This window comes from Bufo bufo, chromosome 2 (genome assembly GCF_905171765.1).
Source record: "Bufo bufo chromosome 2, aBufBuf1.1, whole genome shotgun sequence".
NCBI classification, from domain to species: Eukaryota; Metazoa; Chordata; class Amphibia; order Anura; family Bufonidae; genus Bufo; species Bufo bufo.
In genome coordinates, this window is record NC_053390.1 from 2,318,905 (window position 1) to 2,346,550 (window position 27,646).

The 27,646-nt window shown below is 47.7% G+C and overlaps 1 protein-coding gene and 2 long non-coding RNA genes across 17 annotated transcripts in view; 1 reads left to right on the forward strand and 2 right to left on the reverse strand.

Annotated features, from left to right (window-relative positions):
• The window catches only part of TPM2 (tropomyosin 2), a 64,633-nt gene that overhangs the window by 23,549 nt on the left and 13,438 nt on the right, over positions 1-27,646 (forward strand). Inside the window, exons 2-9 of one of the 5 annotated variants that reach the window (XM_040420679.1) lie at positions 3,009-3,147; positions 4,637-4,770; positions 4,957-5,074; positions 10,853-10,923; positions 12,237-12,312; positions 13,144-13,206; positions 13,286-13,355; positions 18,554-19,097. In XM_040420679.1, the coding sequence (XP_040276613.1) occupies positions 3,009-3,147; positions 4,637-4,770; positions 4,957-5,074; positions 10,853-10,923; positions 12,237-12,312; positions 13,144-13,206; positions 13,286-13,355; positions 18,554-18,636 (754 nt within the window). In that variant the 3' untranslated portion in view covers positions 18,637-19,097. Of the gene's footprint in view, positions 1-3,008; positions 3,148-4,636; positions 4,771-4,956; positions 5,075-10,852; positions 10,924-12,236; positions 12,313-12,802; positions 12,879-13,143; positions 13,207-13,285; positions 13,356-18,553; positions 19,098-27,646 lie in introns of those variants that run through there. The other 4 variants (XM_040420677.1, XM_040420681.1, XM_040420680.1 and 1 more) reach the window with 4 other exon arrangements.
• On the reverse strand, positions 7,163-7,652 carry LOC120991945. Its single transcript, XR_005776877.1, has 3 exons — positions 7,590-7,652; positions 7,362-7,475; positions 7,163-7,209 (listed from the first exon to the last, which is right to left on the reverse strand). It is a non-coding gene; the product is annotated as an uncharacterized LOC120991945 (long non-coding RNA).
• Positions 10,930-12,226, reverse strand: LOC120991943. Of its 11 annotated transcripts, none has more exons than XR_005776872.1 (4): positions 11,903-12,226; positions 11,423-11,782; positions 11,183-11,392; positions 10,930-11,103 (listed from the first exon to the last, which is right to left on the reverse strand). It is a non-coding gene; the product is annotated as an uncharacterized LOC120991943 (long non-coding RNA). The 11 variants fall into 11 exon arrangements; XR_005776875.1 differs by lacking the exon at positions 10,930-11,103 and having other exon boundaries at positions 11,110-11,392; positions 11,423-11,542; positions 11,603-11,782; XR_005776874.1 differs by lacking the exon at positions 10,930-11,103 and having other exon boundaries at positions 11,110-11,392; positions 11,453-11,512; positions 11,573-11,782.

Here is a 27,646-nt window from a genome sequence, read left to right on the forward strand (position 1 = left end):
CATCAGTAGTCACGGTGATATCATCGTTGTGGTGACATCAGTAGTGACAGTGACATCAGTAGTGACGGTGATATCATCATTGTGGTGACATCAGTAGTGACGGTGATATCATCGTTGTGGTGACATCAGTAGTCACGGTGATATCATCGTTGTGGTGACATCAGTAGTGACAGTGACATCAGTAGTGACGGTGATATCATCATTGTGGTGACATCAGTAGTGACGGTGATATCATCGTTGTGGTGACATCAGTAGTGATGGTGATATCATCGTTGTGGTGACATCAGTAGTGACAGTGACATCAGTAGTGACGGTGATATCATCATTGTGGTGACATCAGTAGTGACGGTGATATCATCGTTGTGGTGACGGTGATATCATCGTTGTGGTGACATCAGTAGTGACGGTGATATCATCGTTCTGGTGACATCAGTAGTGACGGTGATATCATTGTTGTGGTGACATCAGTAGTGACGGTGATATCATCGTTGTGGTGACATCAGTAGTGACGGTGATATTGTTGTGGTGACATTAGTAGTCACGGTGATATCATTGTTGTGGTGACATCAGTAGTGACGGTGATATCATCGTTGTGGTGACATCAGTAGTGACGGTGATATCATCGTTGTGGTGACATCAGTAGTGACGGTGATATCATCGTTGTGGTGACATCAGTAGTGACGGTGATATCATCGTTGTGGTGACATCAGTAGTGACGGTGATATCATCATTGTGGTGACATCAGTAGTGACGGTGATATCATCGTTGTGGTGACATCAGTAGTGATGGTGATATCGTTGTGGTGACATCAGTAGTGATGGTGATATCGTTGTGGTGACATCAGTAGTGACGGTGATATCATCGTTGTGGTGACATCAGTAGTGACGGTGATATCAGTAGTGATGGTGATATCATCGTTGTGGTGACATCAGTAGTGACGGTGATATCGTTGTGGTGACATCAGTAGTGACGGTGATATCATCGTTGTGGTGACATCAGTAGTGACGGTGATATCATTGTTGTGGTGACATCAGTAGTGACGGTGATATCATCGTTCTGGTGACATCAGTAGTGACGGTGATATCATTGTTGTGGTGACATCAGTAGTAACGGTGATATCATCGTTGTGGTGACATCAGTAGTGACGGTGATATCATTGTTGTGGTGACATCATTAGTGACGGTGATATCATCGTTCTGGTGACATCAGTAGTGACGGTGATATCATCGTTGTGGTGACATCAGTAGTGACGGTGATATCATCGTTGTGGTGACATCAGTAGTGATGGTGATATCATCGTTGTGGTGACATCAGTAGTGACGGTGATATCATCGTTGTGGTGACATCAGTAGTGACGGTGATATTGTTGTGGTGACATCAGTAGTGACGGTGATATCATCGTTGTGGTGACATCAGTAGTGACGGTGATATCATCGTTGTGGTGACATCAGTAGTGACGGTGACATCAGTAGTGGTGGTGATATAATCGTTGTGGTGACATCAGTAGTGACGGTGATATCATCGTTGTGGTGACATCAGTAGTGATGGTGATATCATCGTTGTGGTGACATCAGTAGTGACGGTGATATCATCGTTGTGGTGACATCAGTAGTGACGGTGATATTGTTGTGGTGACATCATTAGTGACGGTGATATCATCGTTGTGGTGACATCAGTAGTGACGGTGATATCATCGTTGTGGTGACATCAGTAGTGACGGTGATATTGTTGTGGTGACATCAGTAGTGACGGTAATATCATCGTTGTGGTGACATCAGTAGTGACGGTGATATCATCATTGTGGTGACATCAGTAGTGATGGTGATATCATCGTTGTGGTGACATCAGTAGTGACGGTGATATCATCATTGTGGTGACATCAGTAGTGACGGTGATATCATCATTGTGGTGACATCAGTAGTGACGGTGACATCAGTAGTGACGGTGATATCATCGTTGTGGTGACATCAGTAGTGACGGTGATATTGTTGTGGTGACATCATTAGTGACGGTGATATCATCGTTGTGGTGACATCAGTAGTGACGGTGATATCATCGTTGTGGTGACATCAGTAGTGACGGTGATATCATCATTGTGGTGACATCAGTAGTGATGGTGATATCATCGTTGTGGTGACATCAGTAGTGACGGTGATATCATCATTGTGGTGACATCAGTAGTGACGGTGATATCATCATTGTGGTGACATCAGTAGTGACGGTGACATCAGTAGTGACGGTGATATCATCGTTGTGGTGACATCAGTAGTGACGGTGATATCATCATTGTGGTGACATCAGTAGTGACGGTGATATCATCATTGTGGTGACATCAGTAGTGACGGTGACATCAGTAGTGACGGTGATATCATCGTTGTGGTGACATCAGTAGTGACGGTGATATTGTTGTGGTGACATCAGTAGTGACGGTGATATCATCGTTGTGGTGACATCAGTAGTGACGGTGATATCATCGTTGTGGTGACATCAGTAGTGATGGTGATATCATCGTTGTGGTGACATCAGTAGTGACGGTGATATCATCGTTGTGGTGATGACGCCTCACAAACAGGACAGGCTTGGAGATGAGCTGCGCTCAGCATTGTGCTGGTTCAGGAACGTCTCTGGGGAATCTCGGAGATATGACAATTGGCTGCGGCTTCATTTAAGATCCCAACTGAAAGGGCTAAAAAACAGGTTATGGGCGCTGTTATCAATAAAAGCAAAAAGTTTCATTTCATTAAAAGTTTTGTCTTTCTGCTCTTCCTGAGGACAGTTAGGGTTTGAAATTCATTTTCATCCAAAAAAAGCTTTTGCTGTTTACGGATAACAGCGCCCCATGACCTGTTTTTAACCCCCATTTGGTATGTAGATGACTGGTGTGATGACATCATTGTGGTGAGACAACTTGGTCCACGTTTGTTGCCTGAAGAGCTAATACTATTCCCTGCTCTGTGTGCATCTGTGGCCTAATAATGTGACAAGTTATAGAACAGACTCACCTGTAGGTCGTCCCTGCCCGGTGCCACCTCAATAGCAGCAGTGAGGAAGAAGATCCAAGACCTTCAGCAAAAGGTGGATAATGCTGAGGAGAGAGGAGACTTGCTGAGGAAGGAGCTGGCTATGGAGAGGGAGGCACGGGAGAGGGTAAGAAGGATCACACATCATTAGGACAGATGGGTGCTCACTTGTAATATTTCTGTAGCTAGAGATATTTTGGGGCTTCAACTCATTTATGTGTCCACCATACTGCTTAGTAACATCTATTCTCTGTCCATGTGTCCACCACACTGCTTAGTAACATCCATACTCTGTCCATGTGTCCACCACACTGCTTAGTAACATCCATTCTCTGTCCATGTGTCCACCACACTGCTTAGTAACATCCATTCTCTGTCCATGTGTCCACCACACTTCTTAGTAACATCCATTCTCTGTCCATGTGTCCACCACACTGCTTAGTAACATCCATACTCTGTCCATGTGTCCACCATACTGCTTAGTAACATCCATTCTCTGTCCATGTGTCCACCACACTGCTTAGTAACATCTATTCTCTGTCCATGTGTCCACCACACTGCTTAGTAACATCCATACTCTGTCCATGTGTCCACCACACTGCTTAGTAACATCTATTCTCTGTCCATGTGTCCACCACACTGCTTAGTAACATCCATACTCTGTCCATGTGTCCACCACACTGCTTAGTAACATCCATTCTCTGTCCATGTGTCCACTATACTGCTTAGTAACATCCATTCTCTGTCCATGTGTCCACCACACTGCTTAGTAACATCCATACTCTGTCCATGTGTCCACCACACTGCTTAGTAACATCCATACTCTGTCCATGTGTCCACTATACTGCTTAGTAACATCCATTCTCTGTCCATGTGTCCACCACACTGCTGAGTAACATCCGTCGTCCATGTATTCACTATCTGCTGAGTAACACATAGAAGTCTCTGTATCTCCCTACCCTGTATAATACCCCAAACCTGCCGGTGTAAGCCCTGCACCACTAGTTGTGCACCTCATAAAGGGTTATACCCTTACACCTCGACAGGTGGTCAGCTCTAGCCACCTGCTCATTTTTGACAGTTCACCCTCCGATGATCAGGTTTGAGAGGAGCAGTCTCATGTCTCCGTGTTGTTGAATAATACATGAGCTAGTCCTCTCCGGTGTCACGCTCACCGCCATCCTGAGGAGCTATTCATTACCTGTACACATGCAAGCGTTACCGACCCAAAAGCCATTATATCAGCTACATATCCCTGCCTGGAGGCCGGCTCCCGAGGTTACATCGGTGAAGTCGGCTCCCAGGGTTATAGCGGCGAGGCCGGCTGCCGGGGTCATAGCGGCGAGGCCGGCTCCCGAGGTCATAGCTGCGAGGCCGGCTCCCGAGGTCATAGCTGCGAGGCCGGCTCCCGAGGTCATAGCGGCGAGGCCGGCTCCCGAGGTCATAGCTGCGAGGCCGGCTCCCGAGGTCATAGCTGCGAGGCCGGCTCCCGAGGTCATAGCTGCGAGGCCGGCTCGCGGACTTATAGCGGTGAGGCGTGCTGCGGTTAGTGTGGTGCCACCCGTTGGTCAGGTCTGTCTGCAGCGCAGCCTCACACTCTGTGTCTTGTGTTTCAGGCAGAATCAGATGTTGCCTCCCTGAACAGACGCATCCAACTGGTGGAAGAGGAGCTGGACCGTGCACAGGAGCGGCTGGCCACCGCCCTGCAGAAGCTGGAGGAGACTGAGAAGGCCGTGGATGAGAGCGAGAGGTACGGATCACTGTGCTCTGCAGATTATTACACTGCTAGACCCTCTGCAGAACATCACACTGTCCTTTCTACCTCCTGACAAATACATAGGGATATATCCTGCAGATTATTACACCTCTGACCTCTCTAGAGATCTGCAGCTTATCACACCACTGACCTCTCTGGGGATCTGGCTTTGTGTTACAGAGGAATGAAAGTCATTGAGAACAGAGCCACCAAAGATGAGGAGAAGATGCATGACCAGGACTTACAGCTCAAGGAAGCCAAGCACGTGGCTGAGGACTCTGACAGGAAGTATGAGGAGGTAGGTCTTGCAGGTCGGGAGTTGTGGGCTCCTGTCATGTTCCTGTATCCTAACATGAAGGAGCTCCAGAGATGTCTACTGCTTATCTTCATACTTCCCTCAAGTTAGTACACAACTATCTGTGCTATTGGTACACCCGGGGCCTACCTACCATGAAGGGTTTCTACTTGGCGAGTAAACCACCAGCCTACCCATTATTTGCCGTAGGAGGCCATGCCTCATTGAAGGCGCTCTGCCTTAGGAGTAAAATGATCTCCTCCTGACGGACCGCACTGACTATAACATGATCTCCTCCTGACGGACCGCACTGACTATAACATGATCTCCTCCTGACGGACCGCACTGACTATAAAGTGATCTCCTCCTGACGGACCGCACTGACTGTAACATGATCTCCTGCTGACGGACCGCACTGACTATAACATGATCTCCTGCTGATGGACCGCACTGACTATAACATGATCTCCTCCTGACGGACCGCACTGACTATAACATGATCTCCTCCTGACGGACCGCACTGACTATAACATGATCTCCTCCTGACGGACCGCACTGACTATAAAGTGATCTCCTCCTGACGGACCGCACTGACTGTAAAGTGATCTCCTCCTGACGGACCGCACTGACTGTAACATGATCTCCTGCTGACGGACCGCACTGACTATAACATGATCTCCTGCTGACGGACCGCACTGACTATACAATGATCTCCTCCTGACGGACCGCACTGACTATAACATGATCTCCTCCTGACAGACCGCACTGACTATAACATGATCTCCTGCTGACGGACCGCACTGACTATAACATGATCTCCTGCTGACGGACCGCACTGACTATAACATGATCTCCTCCTGATGGACCGCACTGACTATAACATGATCTCCTCCTGACGGACCGCACTGACTATAACATGATCTCCTCCTGACGGACCACACTGACTATAACATGATCTCCTCCTGACGGACCACACTGACTATAACATGATCTCCTCCTGACGGACCGCACTGACTATAACATGATCTCCTCCTGACGGACCGCACTGACTATAACATGATCTCCTCCTGACGGACCGCACTGACTATACAATGATCTCCTCCTGACGGACCGCACTGACTATAACATGATCTCCTCCTGACGGACCGCACTGACTATAACATGATCTCCTGCTGACGGACCGCACTGACTATAACATGATCTCCTGCTGACGGACCGCACTGACTATAACATAATCTCCTGCTGACGGACCGCACTGACTATAACATGATCTCCTCCTGATGGACCGCACTGACTATAACATGATCTCCTCCTGATGGACCGCACTGACTATAACATGATCTCCTCCTGACGGACCACACTGACTATAACATGATCTCCTCCTGACGGACCACACTGACTATAACATGATCTCCTCCTGACGGACCGCACTGACTATAACATGATCTCCTCCTGACGGACCGCACTGACTATAACATGATCTCCTCCTGACGGACCGCACTGACTATAACATGATCTCCTCCTGACGGACCGCACTGACTATACCATGATCTCCTCCTGACGGACCGCACTGACTATAACATGATCTCCTCCTGACGGACCGCACTGACTATACAATGATCTCCTCCTGACGGACCGCACTGACTATAACATGATCTCCTCCTGACGGACCGCACTGACTATAACATGATCTCCTCCTGACGGACCGCACTGACTATAACATGATCTCCTCCTGACGGACCGCACTGACTATAACATGATCTCCTCCTGACGGACCGCACTGACTATAACATGATCTCCTCATGACGGACCGCACTGACTATAACATGATCTCCTCCTGACAGACCGCACTGACTCGCTGACCACACGGTTCAGGACCACTGGAGGAGGTGGGGGGGGGGTGGATTCTCCTGCACTGTTCACATATGAGGCCGACGCAGCATCTTTTATTCAGAAAAGCAGGAAAGATGGTTTTATTTCAAAACAAAAAAGGGCAAAACTAAAAGTATAATTGAACCGTCAACACCTGGTGTTAAGCCACGCCCCCAAAATCACACCCCTTATTGGCCAGTATTTTTTCTTGGGAAAGGTGGCACCCTAATACCGTGTTCTGTTATATCAGTGCACCCGGGACCTACCTACTATAATCTGTGATATCAGTGCACCCGGGACCTACCTACCATAATCTGTGATATCAGTGCACCCGGGACCTACCTACCATAATCTGTGATATCAGTGCACCCGGGACCTACCTACCATAATCTGTGATATCAGTGCACCCTGGACCTACCTACCATAATCTGTGATATCAGTGCACCCGGGACCTACCTACCATAATCTGTGATATCAGTGCACCCGGGACCTACCTACCATAATCTGTGATATCAGTACACCCTGGACCTACCTACCATAATCTGTGATATCAGTGCACCCGGGACCTACCTACCATAATCTGTGATATCAGTGCACCCGGGACCTACCTACCATAATCTGTGATATCAGTGCACCCGGGACCTACCTACCATAATCTGTGATATCAGTGCACCCTGGACCTACCTACCATGTCCTGTGATATCAGTGCACCCGGGACCTACCTACCATAATCTGTGATATCCGTGCACCCGGAACCTACTACTATAATCTGTGATATCAGTGCACCCGGGACCTACCTACCATAATCTGTGATATCAGTGCACCCGGGACCTACCTACCATAATCTGTGATATCAGTGCACCCGGGACCTACCTACTATAATCTGTGATATCAGTGCACCCGGGACCTACCTACCATAATCTGTGATATCAGTGCACCCGGGACCTACCTACCATAATCTGTGATATCAGTGCACCCGGAACCTACCTACTATAATCTGTGATATCAGTGCACCCGGGACCTACCTACCATAATCTGTGATATAAGTGCACCCGGGACCTACCTACCATAATCTGTGATATCAGTGCACCCGGGACCTACCACCATAATCTGTAATATTAGTACACCCGGGACCTACCTACCATAATCTGTGATATAAGTGCACCCGGGACCTACCTACCATAATCTGTGATATCAGTGCACCCGGGACCTACCTACCATAATCTGTGATATCAGTGCACCCGGGACCTACCTACCATAATCTGTGATATCAGTGCACCCGGAACCTACCTACTATAATCTGTGATATCAGTACACCCGGGACCCACCTACCATAATCTGTAATATTAGTACACCCGGGACCTACCTACTATAATCTGTGATATAAGTGCACCCGGGACCTATCTACCATAATCTGTGATATCAGTGCACCCGGGACCTACCTACCATAATCTGTAATATTAGTACACCCGGGACCTACCTACTATAATCTGTGATATAAGTGCACCCGGGACCTACCTACCATAATCTGTGATATCAGTGCACCCGGGACCTACCTACCATAATCTGTAATATTAGTACACCCGGGACCTACCTACCATAATCTGTAATATAAGTGCACCCGGGACCTACCTACCATAATCTGTGATATAAGTGCACCCGGGACCTACCTACCATAATCTGTGATATCAGTACACCCTGGACCTACCTACCATAATCTGTGATATCAGTGCACCCGGGACCTACCTACTATAATCTGTGATATCAGTGCACCCGGGACCTACCTACCATAATCTGTAATATTAGTACACCCGGGACCTACCTACTATAATCTGTGATATCAGTGCACCCGGGACCTACCACCATAATCTGTGATATCAGTGCACCTGGGACCTACCTACCATAATCTGTGATATCAGTGCACCCTGGACCTACCTACCATAATCTGTGATATCAGTGCACCCGGAACCTACTACTATAATCTGTGATATCAGTGCACCCAGGACCTACCTACCATAATCTGTGATATCAGTGCACCCGGGACCTACCTACCATAATCTGTGATATCAGTGCACCCGGAACCTACCTACTATAATCTGTGATATTAGTGCACCTGGGACCTACCTACCATAATCTGTGATATAAGTGCACCCGGGACCTACCTACCATAATCTGTGATATCAGTGCACCCGGGACCTACCTACCATAATCTGTGATATCAGTGCACCCGGGACCTACCTACCATAATCTGTGATATCAGTGCACCCGGGACCTACCTACCATAATCTGTGATATCAGTGCACCCGGAACCTACCTACTATAATCTGTGATATCAGTGCACCCGGGACCCACCTACCATAATCTGTAATATTAGTACACCCGGGACCTACCTACCATAATCTGTGATATAAATGCACCCGGGACCTACCTACCATAATCTGTGATATCAGTGCACCCGGAACCTACCTACTATAATCTGTGATATCAGTGCACCCGGGACCCACCTACCATAATCTGTAATATTAGTACACCCGGGACCTACCTACCATAATCTGTGATATAAATGCACCCGGGACCTACCTACCATAATCTGTGATATCAGTGCACCCGGGACCTACCACCATAATCTGTAATATTAGTGCACCCGGGACCTACCTACCATAATCTGTGATATCAGTGCACCCGGGACCTACCTACCATAATCTGTGATATCAGTACACCCGGGACCTACCTACCATAATCTGTGATATCAGTGCACCCGGAACCTACCTACTATAATCTGTGATATCAGTACACCCGGGACCCACCTACCATAATCTGTAATATTAGTACACCCGGGACCTACCTACTATAATCTGTGATATAAGTGCACCCGGGACCTACCTACCATAATCTGTGATATCAGTGCACCCGGGACCTACCTACCATAATCTGTAATATTAGTACACCCGGGACCTACCTACTATAATCTGTGATATCAGTGCACCCGGGACCTACCTACCATAATCTGTGATATAAGTGCACCCGGGACCTACCTACCATAATCTGTGATATTATAACACCCTGGACCTACCTACCATGTCCTCTGATATAAGTACACCCTGGACCTACCTACCATGTCCTGCGACATCAGTACACCCTGGACCTACCTACCATGTCCTCTGATAACAGTACACCCGGGACCTACCTACCATGTCCTCTGATAACAGTACACCCTGGACCGACCTACCATGTCCTCTGATAACAGTACACCCTGGACCTACCTACCATGTCTTCTGATATTGGTGCACCCTGGACCTACCTACCATGTCCTGTGATATAAGTGCACCCTGGACCTACCTACCATAATCTGTGATATTATAACACCCTGGACCTACCTACCATGTCCTCTGATATAAGTACACCCTGGACCTACCTACCATGTCCTGTGATATCAGTACACCCTGGACCTACCTACCATGTCCTCTGATATTAGTGCACCCTGGACCTATCTACCATGTTCTGTGATATCCGTACACCCTGGACCTACCTACCATGTCCTGTGATATCAGTGCACCTTGGACCTACCTACCATGTCCTGTGATATTAGTACACGCTAGACCTTCCTACCATGTCCTGTCATATAAGTACACCCTGGACCTACCTACCATGTCCTTTGATAAAAGTACATGTAGGGTCTACCTACCATCTCCTGGGCCTACCTACTATGTACTGTGATATCAGTACACCCAGGGCCTACCTATCATAATATCCGTATAATCTCTCTTGGTCTCCAGATGTCCTGGTCTACTCCCAGTGTCCTAGTCTCCCGTTCTCCTCCTGATGCCCTAGTCTGGTCTGCCGGTATCTTGGAAGTTGTCTTGTTCCGTAGGACGAGGTTCTAATCTGTGCTTCCATCTTTTGTCACAGGCTGCCCGGAAATTAATCATTATTGAGGGAGAATTAGAGCGATCTGAAGAGAGGGCCGAGGTGGCAGAGAGGTGAGTAGCGTGCAGTGCACTGAATGACCCTTTGTCCACTTTCTTTATGTTGCATTGCTGCTCATGTTGGGATGTGGAAGCTACTGTTGGGCAGAGACCTCGGTCATCGTCTGCATTCACATTTCTCATATGAAAAGTCATCCCTGTTATTTCACAGAGACTCCTATAGACGCGTCATCACTATGACTCCTACATAGACATCTACCATTACTATGACTCCTACATAGACCACTACCATCACTATGACTCCTCCATAGACCTGTACTATTTCTGTAACCCCTCCATAGACCTCTACCATCACTGTAACTCCTACATAGACCTCTACCATCACTATGACTCCTCCATAGACCTCTACCATCACTATGACTCCTACATAGACCTCTACCATCACTATGACTCCTACATAGACCTCTACCATCACTTTGACTCCTACATAGACCTCTACCATCACTATGACTCCTACATAGACCTCTACAATCACTATGACTATTACCTAGACCTCTACCATCACTATGACTCCTACATAGACCTCTACCATCACTATGACTCCTACATAGACCTCTACCATCACTTTGACTCCTACATAGACCTCTACCATCAATATGACTCCTACATAGACCTCTACAATCACTATGACTATTACCTAGACCTCTACCATCAATATGACTCCTACATAGACCTCTACCATCACTGTAACCCTACCATAGACCAGTACTATTACTGTATCCCCTCCATAGACCTCTACCATCACTATGACTCCTATATAGACCTCTACCATCAATATGACTCCTACATAGACCTCTGCAATAACTATGACTCCTACATAGACCTCTACCATCAATATGACTCCTACATAGACCTCTACAATAACTATGACTCCTACATAGACCTCTACAATCACTATGACTCCTACATAGACCTCTACAATCACTATGACTATTACCTAGATCTCTACCATTATTATGACTCCTACATAGACCTCTACCATCACTGTAACCCTACCATAGACCAGTACTATTACTGTATCCCCTCCATAGACCTCTACCGTCACTATGACTCCTACATAGACCTCTACAATCACTATGACTCCTACATAGACCTACCTGTCATCATGTGATATTATTAGGTCAGAGTGTTGTCATGATAATCTAAAATGTCAAGAAGCCAAAGTGATGCAATCATACTGGCCAGTGATGTCACTAAGCTAGAGTGACATCATTATTACAGGTGTGAAATCCCATTGTTCTTTCCATTCACTGTATACATCCATTTTCTGAGTCTCTCTGAATGTGATACGTTTTTTTCCATCCAAGTCGGTACAGGGAGCTAGAAACAGAGGTTCGGACCATGGATCAGAGCTTGAAATCCCTGATAGCAGCAGAAGAGGAGGTATTGGAGGGGAGGACTCCCATCTCTGCTGTCTATCCTCTGCACATATCTCTTCTCTATATCGAAGTTCTCAGCTTCTCTCTCTGATCTGTATATGAGATCTTACTGTAAACCTAAAGCTCCAGCAGGTCACAGTACAGGTGTACAGAGTTGTCATTCCTGTGCCCAGCTATTGTAGACATATTGAGCCATTATGTCTTCCATATGAGTTGACTTTGGTGGTGCTGACCTCCTGTACACAATATGCTTATTGATGTTTAATCTTCACATCAGAGATTTCCTCTCCCACCAAGTTTTATAATAGCTGATATATCCGTCTCTTTGTAGTTGTTGGTCTTCTTTATTTTGCTACTCATTCATCTTATTTTGCTTTTTTCTCATCACTGCTCTTCCACCCTTTTCTCTTCCTCTTTTTCTTCCCTCACACGTTCTCCATTCTGCACATCCTCACGTCCTTGCTTCACATCCCTCGTGTTAATATCCTGCACAGTAAATTTGGTGACTTGGAGGAGGAGCTGAAGAATGTCACCAATAACCTAAAGTCCCTTGAGGCTCAAGCAGATAAGGTATCATGTCCTTTATGTATACAGGACAGTCTGCAGAATCAAAACAAGTCCTGGGCCAACTCTTAACAAATCTAAAAGTTCCCCAAGCTATGTCTTCTTTTTAGACCTATACAGGAGCTGCTTCATTCTTATCCAACGCCATGCATGAAAGCACCACCCCTCTAATATGTCTAACCCTGGTGTAAAACACTCATATCCTCACCAGTCCCCATCGTCTTTATTTCCTAATGATAGAACTTGATCTTCTCAATCTCCCCATCCATAGTATTCATCTAAAGAAGACCATTATGAGGATGAGATAAGACATCTGACTGAGCGTTTGAAGGAGGTGAGTCTGGACTACCCTTCTTGCTTGTACTTATCGTGGAAGTACTGGCTTCACTTTATAAAATGTTGTGTATTTTTAGGCTGAAAGCAGAGTTGAATTTGCAGAAAAATCAGTGGCAAAGCTGGAGAAGACTATCGATGACCTTGAAGGTAAAAGGCTGTACTGTATATAAAATCCTATATGAGTAGGGAGAACATTCTGTCCATAGGAAACGCCTATGAGAATTGTCCACCTGCTCATGGGTTCTCAGTAAAACCTTCTTGGTTGTCAACTCTGAAGAGACTATGAGCTGTGTGTGAAAACCCAACCAGCATCAATATTTGACAACATGTGCAGCTTTGACTGTGCTTGAATGTCCTTTATGTGTTGTCCTCACTGGGTTTTCATTGTTGGGTTCTTCTCACTGGATTTTTGCTGCTGGACTGTCCATGCTGGCTTACCAAGGATGTTCTTGTTAAATTGTCTTTGCTGGGTTGTTCCTGCCTTGGTTGTCTTTGCTGGGTCATCCTTACTGCATTGTACTTGCTGGGTTATCCTCACTGGAACATCCTTGATGGGCTATCCTCGCTGGATTATTATCACTAGAATCAGGGGCATAGCTAAAGGCTCTTGGGCCCTGGTGAAAGAGTTCAGCTTGGGGCCCCCTTCCCTCAGTGCTTTGTGGCCAGTGGTAGAGGAGCACATAGCCTCCGTGTCGCCTGAGGCACAAACTGAAACAGCAACTCCCCAATGCTAAATTCTTAACCCCTTCCCTCCATCCAGCTGTGTAACTTGACCAGCAGGCACCTTCTATAATACCGGTGTCTTCTTATGTGGCCCCTCAGGCTCCTGGCCCGGTAGCAACTGCTACCTCTGCACCCCCTATAGCTATGCCCATGACTAGAATCTCCTTGAAAGGTTGTGTTTACTGGGTTGTCTGTGATGGGTTGTCTTTGTTGGACCGTCATTGTTGGGTTGTTCTTGCTGTGTTGTCCTACGAATGATGTTCTTGTTAAATTGTCTTTGCTAGGTTGTACTTTATGGGTTATCTCAACTGGAATATCCTTGCTGGGTTGTCTCTGCTGGGCTGTCTGCTGGGTTGTCTCTACTGGGTTGTCCAGCATGAATAAAACTTCTCCTTTATTAGTACACATAGAAAATCCATCTTTGGAGTCTCCACCACTTTTATCACTTAAAGGGGTTGTCTGAGTTATGTAAAAAATAATAACGCTCTGTAAATCTGAGGGTCCGCAGCATAGACATAAGGTAAGCAAGTTTTAGGCAAAACGATTCTATTTCCTTATTTCCCTAGTCCTGCTCTGGCCCTCTGTTGACATGCAGTTGCAGAGCTGTGGGGGCGCGTAACAACAATCTCTGAGTATTGTGTCGACAAAAACTGCCCTTCCCCTCCCCCTGCTCTGCAAAGGGAGTGAATAAAAGTGCTGCCCTGTCTGCAGTCTGACTGCTGGGCACTTATGTTGTGGGACTACAAGTCCCTGCTGTACAGTGCAATGACATTGCTGGAGCTCATTGTCTGAACACTGTTTAGAGTCGCTTTCCTCGTTCGTGACTTCACTGTATCCTGGGGAGCTCACCACGTGACTTCACTGTATCCTGGGGAGTCCACCACGTGACTTCACTGTATCCTGGGGAGTCCACCACGTGACTTCACTGTATCCTGGGGAGTCCACCATGTGACTTCACTGTATCCTGGGGAGTCCACCACGTGACTTCACTGTATCCTGCGGAGCCCACCACGTGACTTCGCTGTATCCTGGGGAGCTCACCACGTGACTTCACTGTATCCTGGGGAGTCCACCACGTGACTTCACTGTATCCTGGGGAGTCCACCACGTGACTTCACTGTATCCTGGGGAGTCCACCACGTGACTTCACTGTATCCTGGGGAGTCCACCATGTGACTTCACTGTATCCTGGGGAGTCCACCACTTGACTTCACTGTATCCTGGGGAGTCCACCACGTGACTTCACTGTATCCTGGGGAGCTCACCACGTGACTTCACTGTATCCTGGGGAGTCCACCACTTGACTTCACTGTATCCTGGGGAGTCCACCACGTGACTTCACTGTATCCTGGGGAGCTCAACACGTGACTTCACTGTATCCTGGGGAGCTCACCACGTGACTTCACTGTATCCTGGGGAGCTCACCACGTGACTTCACTGTATCCTGGGGAGTCCACCACGTGACTTCACTGTATCCTGGGGAGCCCACCACGAGACTTCACTGTATCCTGGGGAGCCCTCCACGTGACTTCACTGTATCCTGGGGAGTCCACCACGTGACTTCACTGTATCCTGGGGAGCTCACCACGTGACTTCACTGTATCCTGGGGAGCCCACCACGTGGCTACACTGTATCCTGGGGAGTCCACCACGTGACTTCACTGTATCCTGGGGAGTCCACCACGTGACTTCACTGTATCCTGGGGAGCCCACCACGTGACTTTACTGTATCCTGGGGAGCCCACCACGTGACTTCACTGTATCCTGGGGAGTCCACCACGTGACTTCACTGTATCCTGGGGAGCTCACCACGTGACTTCACTGTATCCTGGGGAGTCCACCACGTGACTTCCCTGTATCCTGGGGAGTCCACCACTTGACTTCCCTGTATCCTGGGGAGTCCACCATGTGACTTCCCTGTATCCTGGGGAGTCCACCACGTGACTTCACTGTATCCTGGGAAGCCCACCACGTGACTTCACTGTATCCTGGGGAGCCCACCACGTGACTTCACTGTATCCTGGGGAGCCCACCACGTGACTTCACTGTATCCTGCGGAGCCCACCACGTGACTTCACTGTATCCTGCGGAGCCCACCACGTGACTTCACTGTATCCTGGGGAGTCCACCACGTGACTTCACTGTATCCTGGGGAGCCCACCACGTGACTTCACTGTATCCTGGGGAGCCCACCACGTGACTTCACTGTATCCTGGGGAGCCCACCACGTGCCTACACTGTATCCTGGGGAGTCCACCACGTGACTTCACTGTATCCTGGGGAGCCGACCACGTGACTTCACTGTATCCTGGGGAGCCCTCCACGTGACTTCACTGTATCCTGGGGAGTCCACCACGTGACTTCACTGTATCCTGGGGAGCCCACCACGTGACTACACTGTATCCTGGGGAGTCCACCACGTGACTTCACTGTATCCTGGGGAGTCCACCACGTGACTTCACTGTATCCTGGGGAGTCCACCACGTGACTTCACTGTATCCTGGGGAGTCCACCACGTGACTTCACTGTATCCTGGGGAGTCCACCACGTGACTTCACTGTATCCTGGGGAGCCCACCATGTGACTTCACTGTATCCTGGGGAGTCCACCACGTGACTTCACTGTATCCTGGGGAGCCCACCACGTGACTTCACTGTATCCTGGGGAGCCCACCACGTGACTTCACTGTGTCCTGGGGAGCCCACCACGTGACTTCACTGTATCCTGGGGAGCCCACCACGTGACTTCACTGTATCCTGGGGAGCCCACCACGTGACTTCACTGTATCCTGGGGAGTCCACCACGTGACTTCACTGTATCCTGGGGAGCCCACCACGTGACTTCACTGTATCCTGGGGAGCCCACCACGTGACTTCACTGTATCCTGGGGAGTCCACCACGTGACTTCACTGTATCCTGGGGAGCCCACCACGTGACTTCACTGTATCCTGGGGAGTCCACCACGTGACTTCACTGTATCCTGGGGAGTCCACCACGTGACTTCACTGTATCCTGGGGAGCCCACCATGTGACTTCACTGTATCCTGGGGAGTCCACCACGTGACTTCACTGTATCCTGGGGAGCCCACCACGTGACTTCACTGTATCCTGGGGAGCCCACCACGTGACTTCACTGTGTCCTGGGGAGCCCACCACGTGACTTCACTGTATCCTGGGGAGCCCACCACGTGACTTCACTGTATCCTGGGGAGCCCACCACGTGACTTCACTGTATCCTGGGGAGTCCACCACGTGACTTCACTGTATCCTGGGGAGCCCACCACGTGACTTCACTGTGTCCTGGGGAGCCCACCACGTGACTTCACTGTATCCTGGGGAGTCCACCACGTGACTTCACTGTATCCTGGGGAGCCCACCACGTGACTTCACTGTATCCTGGGGAGCCCACCACGTGACTTCACTGTGTCCTGGGGAGCCCACCACGTGACTTCACTGTATCCTGGGGAGCCCACCACGTGACTTCACTGTATCCTGGGGAGCCCACCACGTGACTTCACTGTATCCTGGGGAGCCCACCACGTGACTTCACTGTATCCTGGGGAGCCCACCACGTGACTTCACTGTATCCTGGGGAGCCCACCACGTGACTTCACTGTGTCCTGGGGAGCCCACCACGTGACTACACTGTATCCTGGGGAGTCCACCACGTGACTTCACTGTATCCTGGGGAGTCCACCACGTGACTTCCCTTTATCCTGGGGAGTCCACCACGTGACTTCACTGTATCCTGGGGAGTCCACCACGTGACTTCCCTGTATCCTGGGGAGTCCACCACGTGACTTCCCTGTATCCTGGGGAGCCCACCACGTGACTTCACTGTATCCTGGGGAGCCCACCACGTGGCTTCACTGTATCCTGGGGACCCCACCACGTGACTTCACTGTATCCTGGGGACCCCACCACGTGACTTCACTGTATCCTGGGGACCCCACCACGTGACTTCACTGTATCCTGGGGAGCCCACCACGTGACTTCACTGTATCCTGGGGAGCCCACCACGTGACTTCACTGTATCCTGGGGAGCCCACCACGTGATCACTTCTATGGACGGCTCTCTAGTGATCACTTCTATGGTTGGCTCTCTAGTGATCACTTCTATTGACGGCTCTGTAGTGATCACTTCTATGGTTGGCTCTCTAGTGATCACTTCTATTGACGGCTCTGTAGTGATCACTTCTATGGTTGGCTCTGTAGTGATCACGGCTTGTAATTACATGGCACTGTTGATGGCAAGCAGGTAAGCAATGATGGAATGGCTGCACTGGCACAGCGCGCAGGTTCTCGTCAACCAGCTGATCAGATAGGTCAGAAATAAAAATAACTTGGACAAGCCCTTTAATATGTACTAATAAAGAGAAGTTTTAATCATGCCGGACTAATCATTTTTTGGATATGTAAGCACGTTGAAGCAGGACGGTATCTGTGCGTGCATTGAGTACTGGATCTGGAGTCCAGGACCGGTGAGCTGGGTTTTGCTTTTGATTATGGAAACTTTGTCTTGCTTTTGCCTGACCCCTGCCTCCTTTCCCTATATTTTCTACTGTGTTATGCTCCGGTCTGACTCTCTGCTCTGTGCCTTCTGTTCTCCCACTACTCTATAGATGAGGTCTATTCTCAGAAGATGAAGTTTAAGGCCATCAGTGAGGAACTGGATAATGCCCTTAATGACATTACCTCTCTCTGAGTCCTGACTTCCACCAGCTGTACTGCTCTGTCCATCTGCCGATCATGTCACTGCTCTCCTGCGGCCTGTCTCTGTCATGCACCTCATCACCTGTCATCTCCAGAGATTCTTCAGACTGGTCCTCTATGCAGATGCACACGGTCATTGTCCTGGATCACCCTCCATGCTCGCCTTCTCATCCTCTCTTAACTATTGCTGTCTCTCAGCTGCTGCCCTATCTTCTGTGGTCACTGAACTGAATGTCAGACATGGAGGTGTCGCCACCCCCCGCCTCTTCTGTCATGTACATATATCTATAGATGGGTCGTGTGCTTCACTTTCCAGGTGTTTTTATGGTGTTTTGTGTGAATGGCGGCTGGAGAGATGAGTGCAGATACCTGGAGGATGAGGCTTCTGCTGGTCCTGATCGTTGGCTTGTGCGGTTACATCATTGCTGAATAAAGTGCTTCTTCTCTACTTTCCATCTCTCTCATTCTTTCATGTCTCCATATTTCTCTCACACCAAAAGGATCTCTTCTACAGTCTCTTCCCATATAGATCACAGACTCAGATACAGAATTTTTATGATGGTAATTACAGGATAAGGATAAGCATTCAATTGTCAGGCTGTGAAGACCTCAAACTCATCCAAGAGAAGACTGGGTCTGAGAATGCCCAGGTAGAGTGGAGGTTGGGTCTCAAAATGTCTACATAGGGGTCTCACAATGCCTAGATGGAGACCTTGTCTCATAATCCCCAGGTGAAGGTTGGGTTTCACAACAATACCTAGGTCTCGAAATACAAAGATGGACACTGGGTCTCACAATGGCCAGAGGTTGGCTCTCAGTGTCCAGGTTGAGGCTGGGTCTCCCAATAGCCAGGTAGGGTCCAAGTCTAAAAATGACCAGGTTAGGGGTCAGGTCTCACAATGCCTGGATGAAGACCATTTGGAGACTGGTTCTCACAATGCACAGGTGGAGGTCTAGTATCACAATACCCATTGGGTCTCACAATGGCCAGTTAGGGGCTGGGTCTCGCGGTGCCCGGGTGGAGGTCGGGTCTCGCAGTGCCCGGGTGGAGGTTGGGTCTCGCAGTACCTGGGTGGAGGTTGGGTCTCGCAGTGCCCGGGTGGAGGTCGGGTCTCGCAGTGCCCGGGTGAAGGTCGGGTCTCGCAGTGCCCGGGTGAAGGTCGGGTCTCGCAGTGCCCGGGTGAAGGTCGGGTCTCGCAGTGCCCGGGTGGAGGTCGGGTCTCGCAGTGCCCGGGTGGAGGTTGGGTCTCGCAGTGCCTGGGTGGAGGTCATATCTGGCAGTGCCCGGGTGGAGGTTGGGTCTGGCAATGCCCGGGTGGAGATTGGGTCTGGCAGTGCCCAGGTGGAGGTTGGGTCTGGCAGTGCCCGGGTGGAGGTTGGGCCTGGCAGTGCCCGGGTGGAGGTTGGGTCTGGCAGTGCCCGGGTGGAGGTTTAGTCTGGCAGTGCCCAGGTGGAGGTTGGGTCTGGCAGTGCCCGGGTGGAGGTTGGGTCTGGCAGTGCCCGGGTGGAGGTTGGGTCTGGCAGTGCCCGGGTGGAGGTTGGGTCTGGCAGTGCCCGGGTGGAGGTTGGGTCTGGCAGTGCCCGGGTGGAGGTTGGGTCTGGCAGTGCCCGGGTGGAGGTTGGGTCTGACAGTGCCCGGGTGGAGGTTGGGTCTGACAGTGCCTGGGTGGAGGTTGGGTCTGGCAGTGCCCGGGTGGAGGTTGGGTCTGGCAGTGCCCGGGTGGAGGTCGGGTCTGGCAGTGCCCGGGTGGAGGTCGGGTCTGGCAGTGCCTGGGTGGAGGTTGGGTCTGGCAGTGCCCGGGTGGAGGTCGGGTCTGGCAGTGCCCGGGTGGAGGTCGGGTCTGGCAGTGCCCGGGTGGAGGTTGGGTCTGACAGTGCCCGGGTGGAGGTTGGGTCTGGCAGTGCCCGGGTGGAGGTCGGGTCTGGCAGTGCCCGGGTGGAGGTCGGGTCTGGCAGTGCCTGGGTGGAGGTTGGGTCTGGCAGTGCCCGGGTGGAGGTTGGGTCTGGCAGTGCCCGGGTGGAGGTCGGGTCTGGCAGTGCCCGGGTGGAGGTTGGGTCTGGCAGTGCCCGGTGTTAGGTTGTATTTTCCAGTTCACAAAAAGGTTCAAAAGCAATTAAAATAAACGCGTCATAGGCATCACTTTCTGGGCTGTACGGATCACTTTAAAGCAATCATCTCATTATCAATAGGCACCATTACAATGACAGATAACACCTCTGTGTATATATATACATATAGAGAGAGAGGACACAGAGCACACCTAGAAAAGTCTCCCATAGAAGTCAATGAGTCCCCTCCAGATTATTGTCGACGGCCCATGGGGCTTCGATCAACAGCAGCTTAGCTAAAAAGTCCGTCCTCATAATCATGTTCAGGAAATAAAATAAAAAGTGGAACATAGTAATAAATATTCATTTTATCTAATTTCTTTGTATCATGTATTAAGTGCAAGCAAACTTAGACTAGCACATCCATAAAGCTAGCATGACAAACACCAAGTAATATCTGTCCGTATGAGGTTATACATACAAACAATGGAGCGAGGGAATGGAGATTATTCTGGACTATAGGGGCACAATACCTACTGTACAGGAAAAAGTGTGTCAGGCCACTGCAATCCAGAATAATCCCTGATCCCGAGCTCCATTGTCCGCATGTATAACCGCGTGCGGCCGGATTTCACTTGGTGTTTATCGGGTATTACCGGTAAGTGGCAGAAAAATGAAAGCTCACACATCCTCTTTGAAAGGCACAACCTGCAGCTCTTATTTTTTTTTATAATCTTTATTATATATTTTCTTGCATCATATAAAACATTGTAACAACTTTAAGATTACAGATACATATATAACCCCACCCCTCCCCCCATTTTCTTTATTTGCTGCAAAAAATAAAAATAAAAGAAACTTCTATAATTCCTCCCTTCATTCTCTCACTCCCCACCGCCCGGGGTCCCAGCACTCAGGCTAGAAATTGCTCTTCCCTTAGTCTTTTGATGTAACAAACATTCATATATTTTTGACACTGCCGTTAATCTAGATATATTGAGCAGCGGCTGCGGAAAAGTCTCTATTTGTGTCGTTTTCCCTACCAACCTTCGTAATGCACATTTTAACTGTAGATAGAAGAATCTCACTTCTAAATTACCCAATTTTTACTCCTCTTTAAGGTCTTCATATGTTATTATGTCGCCTTGCTTCCATATCTGGCCCAGTTTATAGACTCCATGTTTCCACCAAGCTGTCTGCTCAATTCGCCTCAATCAGTGAGATGGATCTCACCCCACAGTATGGCGTCTGCGTGGAGTCCCACCTGGTCCCACAGTTTCCTCGCCTGTCTCCAAACCGTGTCCATCAGCTCAGAGCGCTATCTTGTTACATTTCTCTAGTCTTTTATTTATTCCTGCGATCATAGACTTATATCTTTGCGTATTACTCCACATTATCATGTTTTTTATTTGGCCGGAAATAAAATAAAGTTCCACATCTGGAACTGATAGTCCGCCCTCCCTCTCGTGACTACACAATATTTGTGCTTTTATCCTTGGTTTTTTACCTCGCCAGATCAAGTCCATTAATAGGCTAGTTATTATTTTAAATATTTTTGGGGGATTATTATCGGTGAATTCCATAGGACGTAGTTCAGGGATGGTAGCAGGCACATTGTCACCAAGGAGATACGACCTGCCATCGAGACGTACAATCTTTTCCGTACCTCTATCTTTTTCTTTATTTCTTTTATCTTTGGGGTCACGTTCAATTGGATATAATCCTTGGGATTCGGGGTTATTTGAATACCTAAATATTTGACTGGTTCATTAATCTTCATAATTTCCAGTGGACCTGGAATAAAGTCGTTCAGAGGATCAATCGGGACGCATGCTGACTTAGACCAATTTATCCTAAGCCCAGAATATTCACCGTATTGGTCAAAGATCTATGTGAGCCGACAAACAGCATAATGTCATCCGCATATAAAGAAATATTTTCCTGGTGTTCACCAAACCTGAAACCCTCAATTGCTGCATCTTGCCTGATCATATCCGCTAACGGCTCCATAGCTATAGCAAAGAGCAGGGGGGAGAGGGGGCATCCCTGTCTAACCCCCCTACCGATATGAACATTATCTAAATATTCCCCATTCAGTATCACTTTTGCTGAAATTTCCGTATATAACAGATTTACCCAGGATATAAATTTATCTCCAAACCCCATCTTCTTCAGTGTTGCCATCAAAAAAGGCCATTCTACAGTATCAAAGGCCTTTGAGGCATCCAATGTAATATCAGACGATATGAGTCCGGAAGGGTTGGGTCTTTCCCCGGTTTTAGAATCAATGTAATGAATGCCTCTCTCAGTCTGGCAATTTCCCTATCTTTCTCGAATCGCTCGACATTGTCAATAGTCTCGGGATTAGTATTTCTTTATATTGAGCATAGACTTCAAACGGGATACCGTCTATTCCTGGGGATTTATTTTTCGTGATGCTAGATAATATTTTGTCCATTTCCAGGCATTTAAGGGGGCCTCTAGTTTCTCACTTTGCTCTGCTGTTAGCACCGGGTTCTTATTTATCCCGGGTTCTTATTTATCCGTCACGTAATTTTCTTTCTGTTGTTCTGCCATTAAAAGTCGCTCATCTTCCAGTTTTAATACTTTCTCTATCCAGACCTCATAATTACTTTCTGTAGGATTTTTAATATATTTATCCTCATTTAGTTATTTTTTCCCTTATCCCTTTCTTGTTTATTGCCGTGTTCTTTATAAAAACCTCTCATATAGGCCTTCGCAGCCTCCCAAACTATATTAGCTGAGGCTGAATCATCGGTCATTCCCCTATCTCTTTTAAAATCTTATCGTGTATCCCCATTACAATTATCCACCCTATATTTATGTGCATCCTCGTTAAGTTTGTGTTTTTATATTTATAATAATTGGGTTATGGTCCGAGATCCCACGTTGACCATATTTAACCCCTTCAATTTCCAATACACCTGTGTTGTTTGTGAAAACTAAGTCAATCCGTGATAAACTCCTATGTGTCTTTGAAAAGCATGAGTATTTTTTTAATTTAGGATGTATTACCCTCCAGACATCTATCCAGCCCATTTCTTCCGTGATATTTTTTAATTTAGAACCCGTGCAGACATTTTGAACCTTACCAACCCTACATCTATCTATTTTACTATCCATAATATTATTAAAGCCCCCCATAACTAAAAGTGTTTTTTCTCCTACCTTAAGCACGAAGTCATACATTTTTAAAAGGACTTCTATTTTGAAGGGTGGTGGTATATATACATTGGCTATTATCCACGGTCTGCCTTCCAGAAAACAATCAATCAGAACGTATCGGCCCTCCTGGTCTTTAACTATTTCCCTTATTTTAATATCAATATCACCTCTTGCCTATGATGAATAGACTGAGTGAAAAGAGTGCTGTATCCATGGTCTAGACAACCCCTTTATCGTTTCGCTTCTCACATGTGTCTCTTGTAAGCAAATTATAGCAGGTAAAAATCTGTGTATTGCATCACCGCCACCCTCTTTACTCCCCTGCTCAACCCCCTAATATTCCAAGAGATTATTCTCATAAAGACCTATGTAGTTGTCCACCCGATCTTCTGACGTAGCTAGATTCCCAGAGGAGGAGAGAAGGCAGGAAAGAAGAAAAAAATAAATAAAAAAACAACAACACAGCAAATACCCTCCCCCATTCCCTCCTGAATGAGCCAGGTTAATTCTCTCCTGGTTCTCTCTCTTAGCATTTCCTCCTCCCGCCAGCCCCCAGCCCAGTTGCCCCTCAACTCCTAATATTTTCTTTAATCCAACTTTGTACCGCATCTGCTTTATCGAAAACCCAGTTTTTACTTTTCCACTCAATTCTAAGTTTAGCCGGGAACATCATCGAGTATTTGACATTATTCGAACGCAAAAAATTTTTCACCTCAATAAAGCAGCTTCTTTCCTTCATCGTTTCTGTTGCGTCCAAATATTCTAATTTCCCCTTTTTCCTTGATCTACGCAATATCTCCTCCTTATCCCTGATCGATAGCAAACTAAAGAGTATGGGTCTCGATCTCATTCCGGATACCGGTGGCTTAGATGGTATCCTATAGGCCCGTTCCACAAAATTTTTATAATCTGAGATATCCTGGCCCAATTGTTCAATGAGCCATGATTGTAAAAAGGCGCATAGGTCTTGCCCCTCCCCACCCTCAGGGATTTCAAGACACCTCAGATTGGACCTTCTAGTCCTATTTTCCAATACTCTATTTTTTAATTCCCTATTTTCCTCTTTTAGGGAGTTTTTTTCTTTAACCATTGTCTGCAGGAGGTCCTCAGAGACAGACGTCCTTTTCTCGATTTCTATCAACCTTTCTATATATTTTTGGACATCAGCTCTGAGGAGCCCCACAGATTCCCTAATATTTCCAGTCTGGAGAGAGAGATCCTGAATTGCCAAATTGCATTTTTTTATTTCTTGAAATATGTCCTGCAGGCTGGAACCCCGCTCCTCCTTTGTTGCGGCAATTTCTTCCATCGCTCTCCCCAGACTGGAAACCCTCCTCTAATGTTTTCAGGCCAACACATCCCTCTATAATAGACTCTCCCTCTTGTACTAGAGACCCATCCTCTTTTTTTCTTTTTTGACGGACTAATCTGTCCTCGCATATTGGTCAGGAGTAACTGTCTTGATTTTTCTGATTTTTTTTTATCATTGGGGAGATTGAGGTATTATGCCCTTTTTCCCAACTCCCTGTCTAGCCATCTCTGAACTTTCTTACTACCTACCCCTTACGCACCTCCTCCCCCCGCCTTACATAACAATCCACATTGTCACTAGCTAAATCAATAGCGAGGGAGCATCAGCTTACAGACCCATTAAACAACAATACGTCCAACGTATTTTGTGGCCTCTACTAATTCATATAACCATAATCCACCAGATTTCGTTCTCCCTCCTAAAGCATACCCATACAGTTCATTTCATGACCAAGCTACAGAATTATAGAGCCAAGAAAATAAACAGTGGCAGACTCTTAGTTAATAACATTTGTTAGAGAGTTAGTTCATAACATCCGTAGCAACTTGTGGTTAATCAGTTCTATTAGCCAGGCTCTTCGTGCCGGTTTATATCGGAGAAAACAATGATAAAGTCTCAATAGTAGGCATTAGTTGACCAGTTAATTCATAACCTCCATGAGGGCTGGTTAGTTCAGTTAGTAAGACTTTGTAGGACTACTCCATAGCATAAAACAATATCAGTCCGGCTTTCCACTTCAGGGTGTTGGGTAACGAGCTCCCGAGCTGTTTACACCTCATATAGCTCCCACTCGTCTTCTTTTATTATTACTTTACATAGTTCTCTAGTCCAGAGACCGTGATATATGGGTCACTTAGAAGAAGGTCCTGTACACTGGTGTAGTATGTATGGTACATATAGATGATCATAGTGATGGATGGGTCACTTAGAGGGCAGGTCCTGTACACTGGTGTAGTATGTATAGTACATATAGGTGATCATAGTGCTGGATGGGTCACAGAGGGGCAGGTCCTGTACACTGGTGTAGTATGTATAGTACATATAGGTGATCATAGTGATGGATGGGTCACAGGGGGCAGGTCCTGTTCACTGGTGTAGTATGTATAGTACATATAGGTGATCATAGTGATGGATGGGTCACAGAGGTGCAGGTCCTGTACACTGGTGTAGTATGTATGGTACATATAGGTGATCATAGTGATGGATGGGTCACGGAGGGGCAGGTCCTGTACACTGGTGTAGTATGTATAGTACATATAGGTGATCATAGTGATGGATGGGTCACAGAGGGGCAGGTCCTGTACACTGGTGTAGTATGTATAGTACATATAGGTGATCATAGTGATGGATGGGTCACAGAGGGGCAGGTCCTGTACACTGGTGTAGTATGTATGGTACATATAGGTGATCATAGTGATGGATGGGTCACAGGGGGCAGGTCCTGTACACTGGTGTAGTATGTATAGTACATATAGGTGATCATAGTGATGGATGGGTCACAGAGGGGCAGGTCCTGTACACTGGTGTAGTATGTATAGTACATATAGGTGATCATAGTGATGGATGGGTCACAGAGGGGCAGGTCCTGTACACTGGTGTAGTATGTATAGTACATATAGGTGATCATAGTGATGGATGGGTCACAGAGGGGCAGGTCCTGTACACTGGTGTAGTATGTATAGTACATATAGGTGATCATAGTGATGGATGGGTCACAGGGGGGCAGGTCCTGTACACTGGTGTAGTATGTATAGTACATATAGGTGATCATAGTGCTGGATGGGTCACGGGGCAGGTCCTGTACACTGGTGTAGTATGTATGGTACATATAGGTGATCATAGTGATGGATGGGTCACAGAGGGGCAGGTCCTGTACACTGGTGTAGTATGTATGGTACATATAGGTGATCATAGTGATGGATGGGTCACAGGGGGGCAGGTCCTGTACACTGGTGTAGTATGTATAGTACATATAGGTGATCATAGTGCTGAATGGGTCACAGGGGGCAGGTCCTGTACACTGGTGTAGTATGTATAGTACATATAGGTGATCATAGTGATGGATGGGTCACAGAGGGGCAGGTCCTGTACACTGGTGTAGTATGTATAGTACATATAGGTGATCATAGTGCTGGATGGGTCACAGAGGGGCAGGTCCTGTACACTGGTGTAGTATGTATAGTACATATAGGTGATCATAGTGATGGATGGGTCACAGAGGGGCAGGTCCTGTACACTGGTGTAGTATGTATGGTACATATAGGTGATCATAGTGATGGATGGGTCACAGAGGGCAGGTCCTGTACACTGGTGTAGTATGTATAGTACATATAGGTGATCATAGTGATGGATGGGTCACAGAGGGGCAGGTCCTGTACACTGGTGTAGTATGTATAGTACATATAGGTGACCATAGTGCTGGATGGGTCACTTAGAGGAAGGTCCTGTACACCGG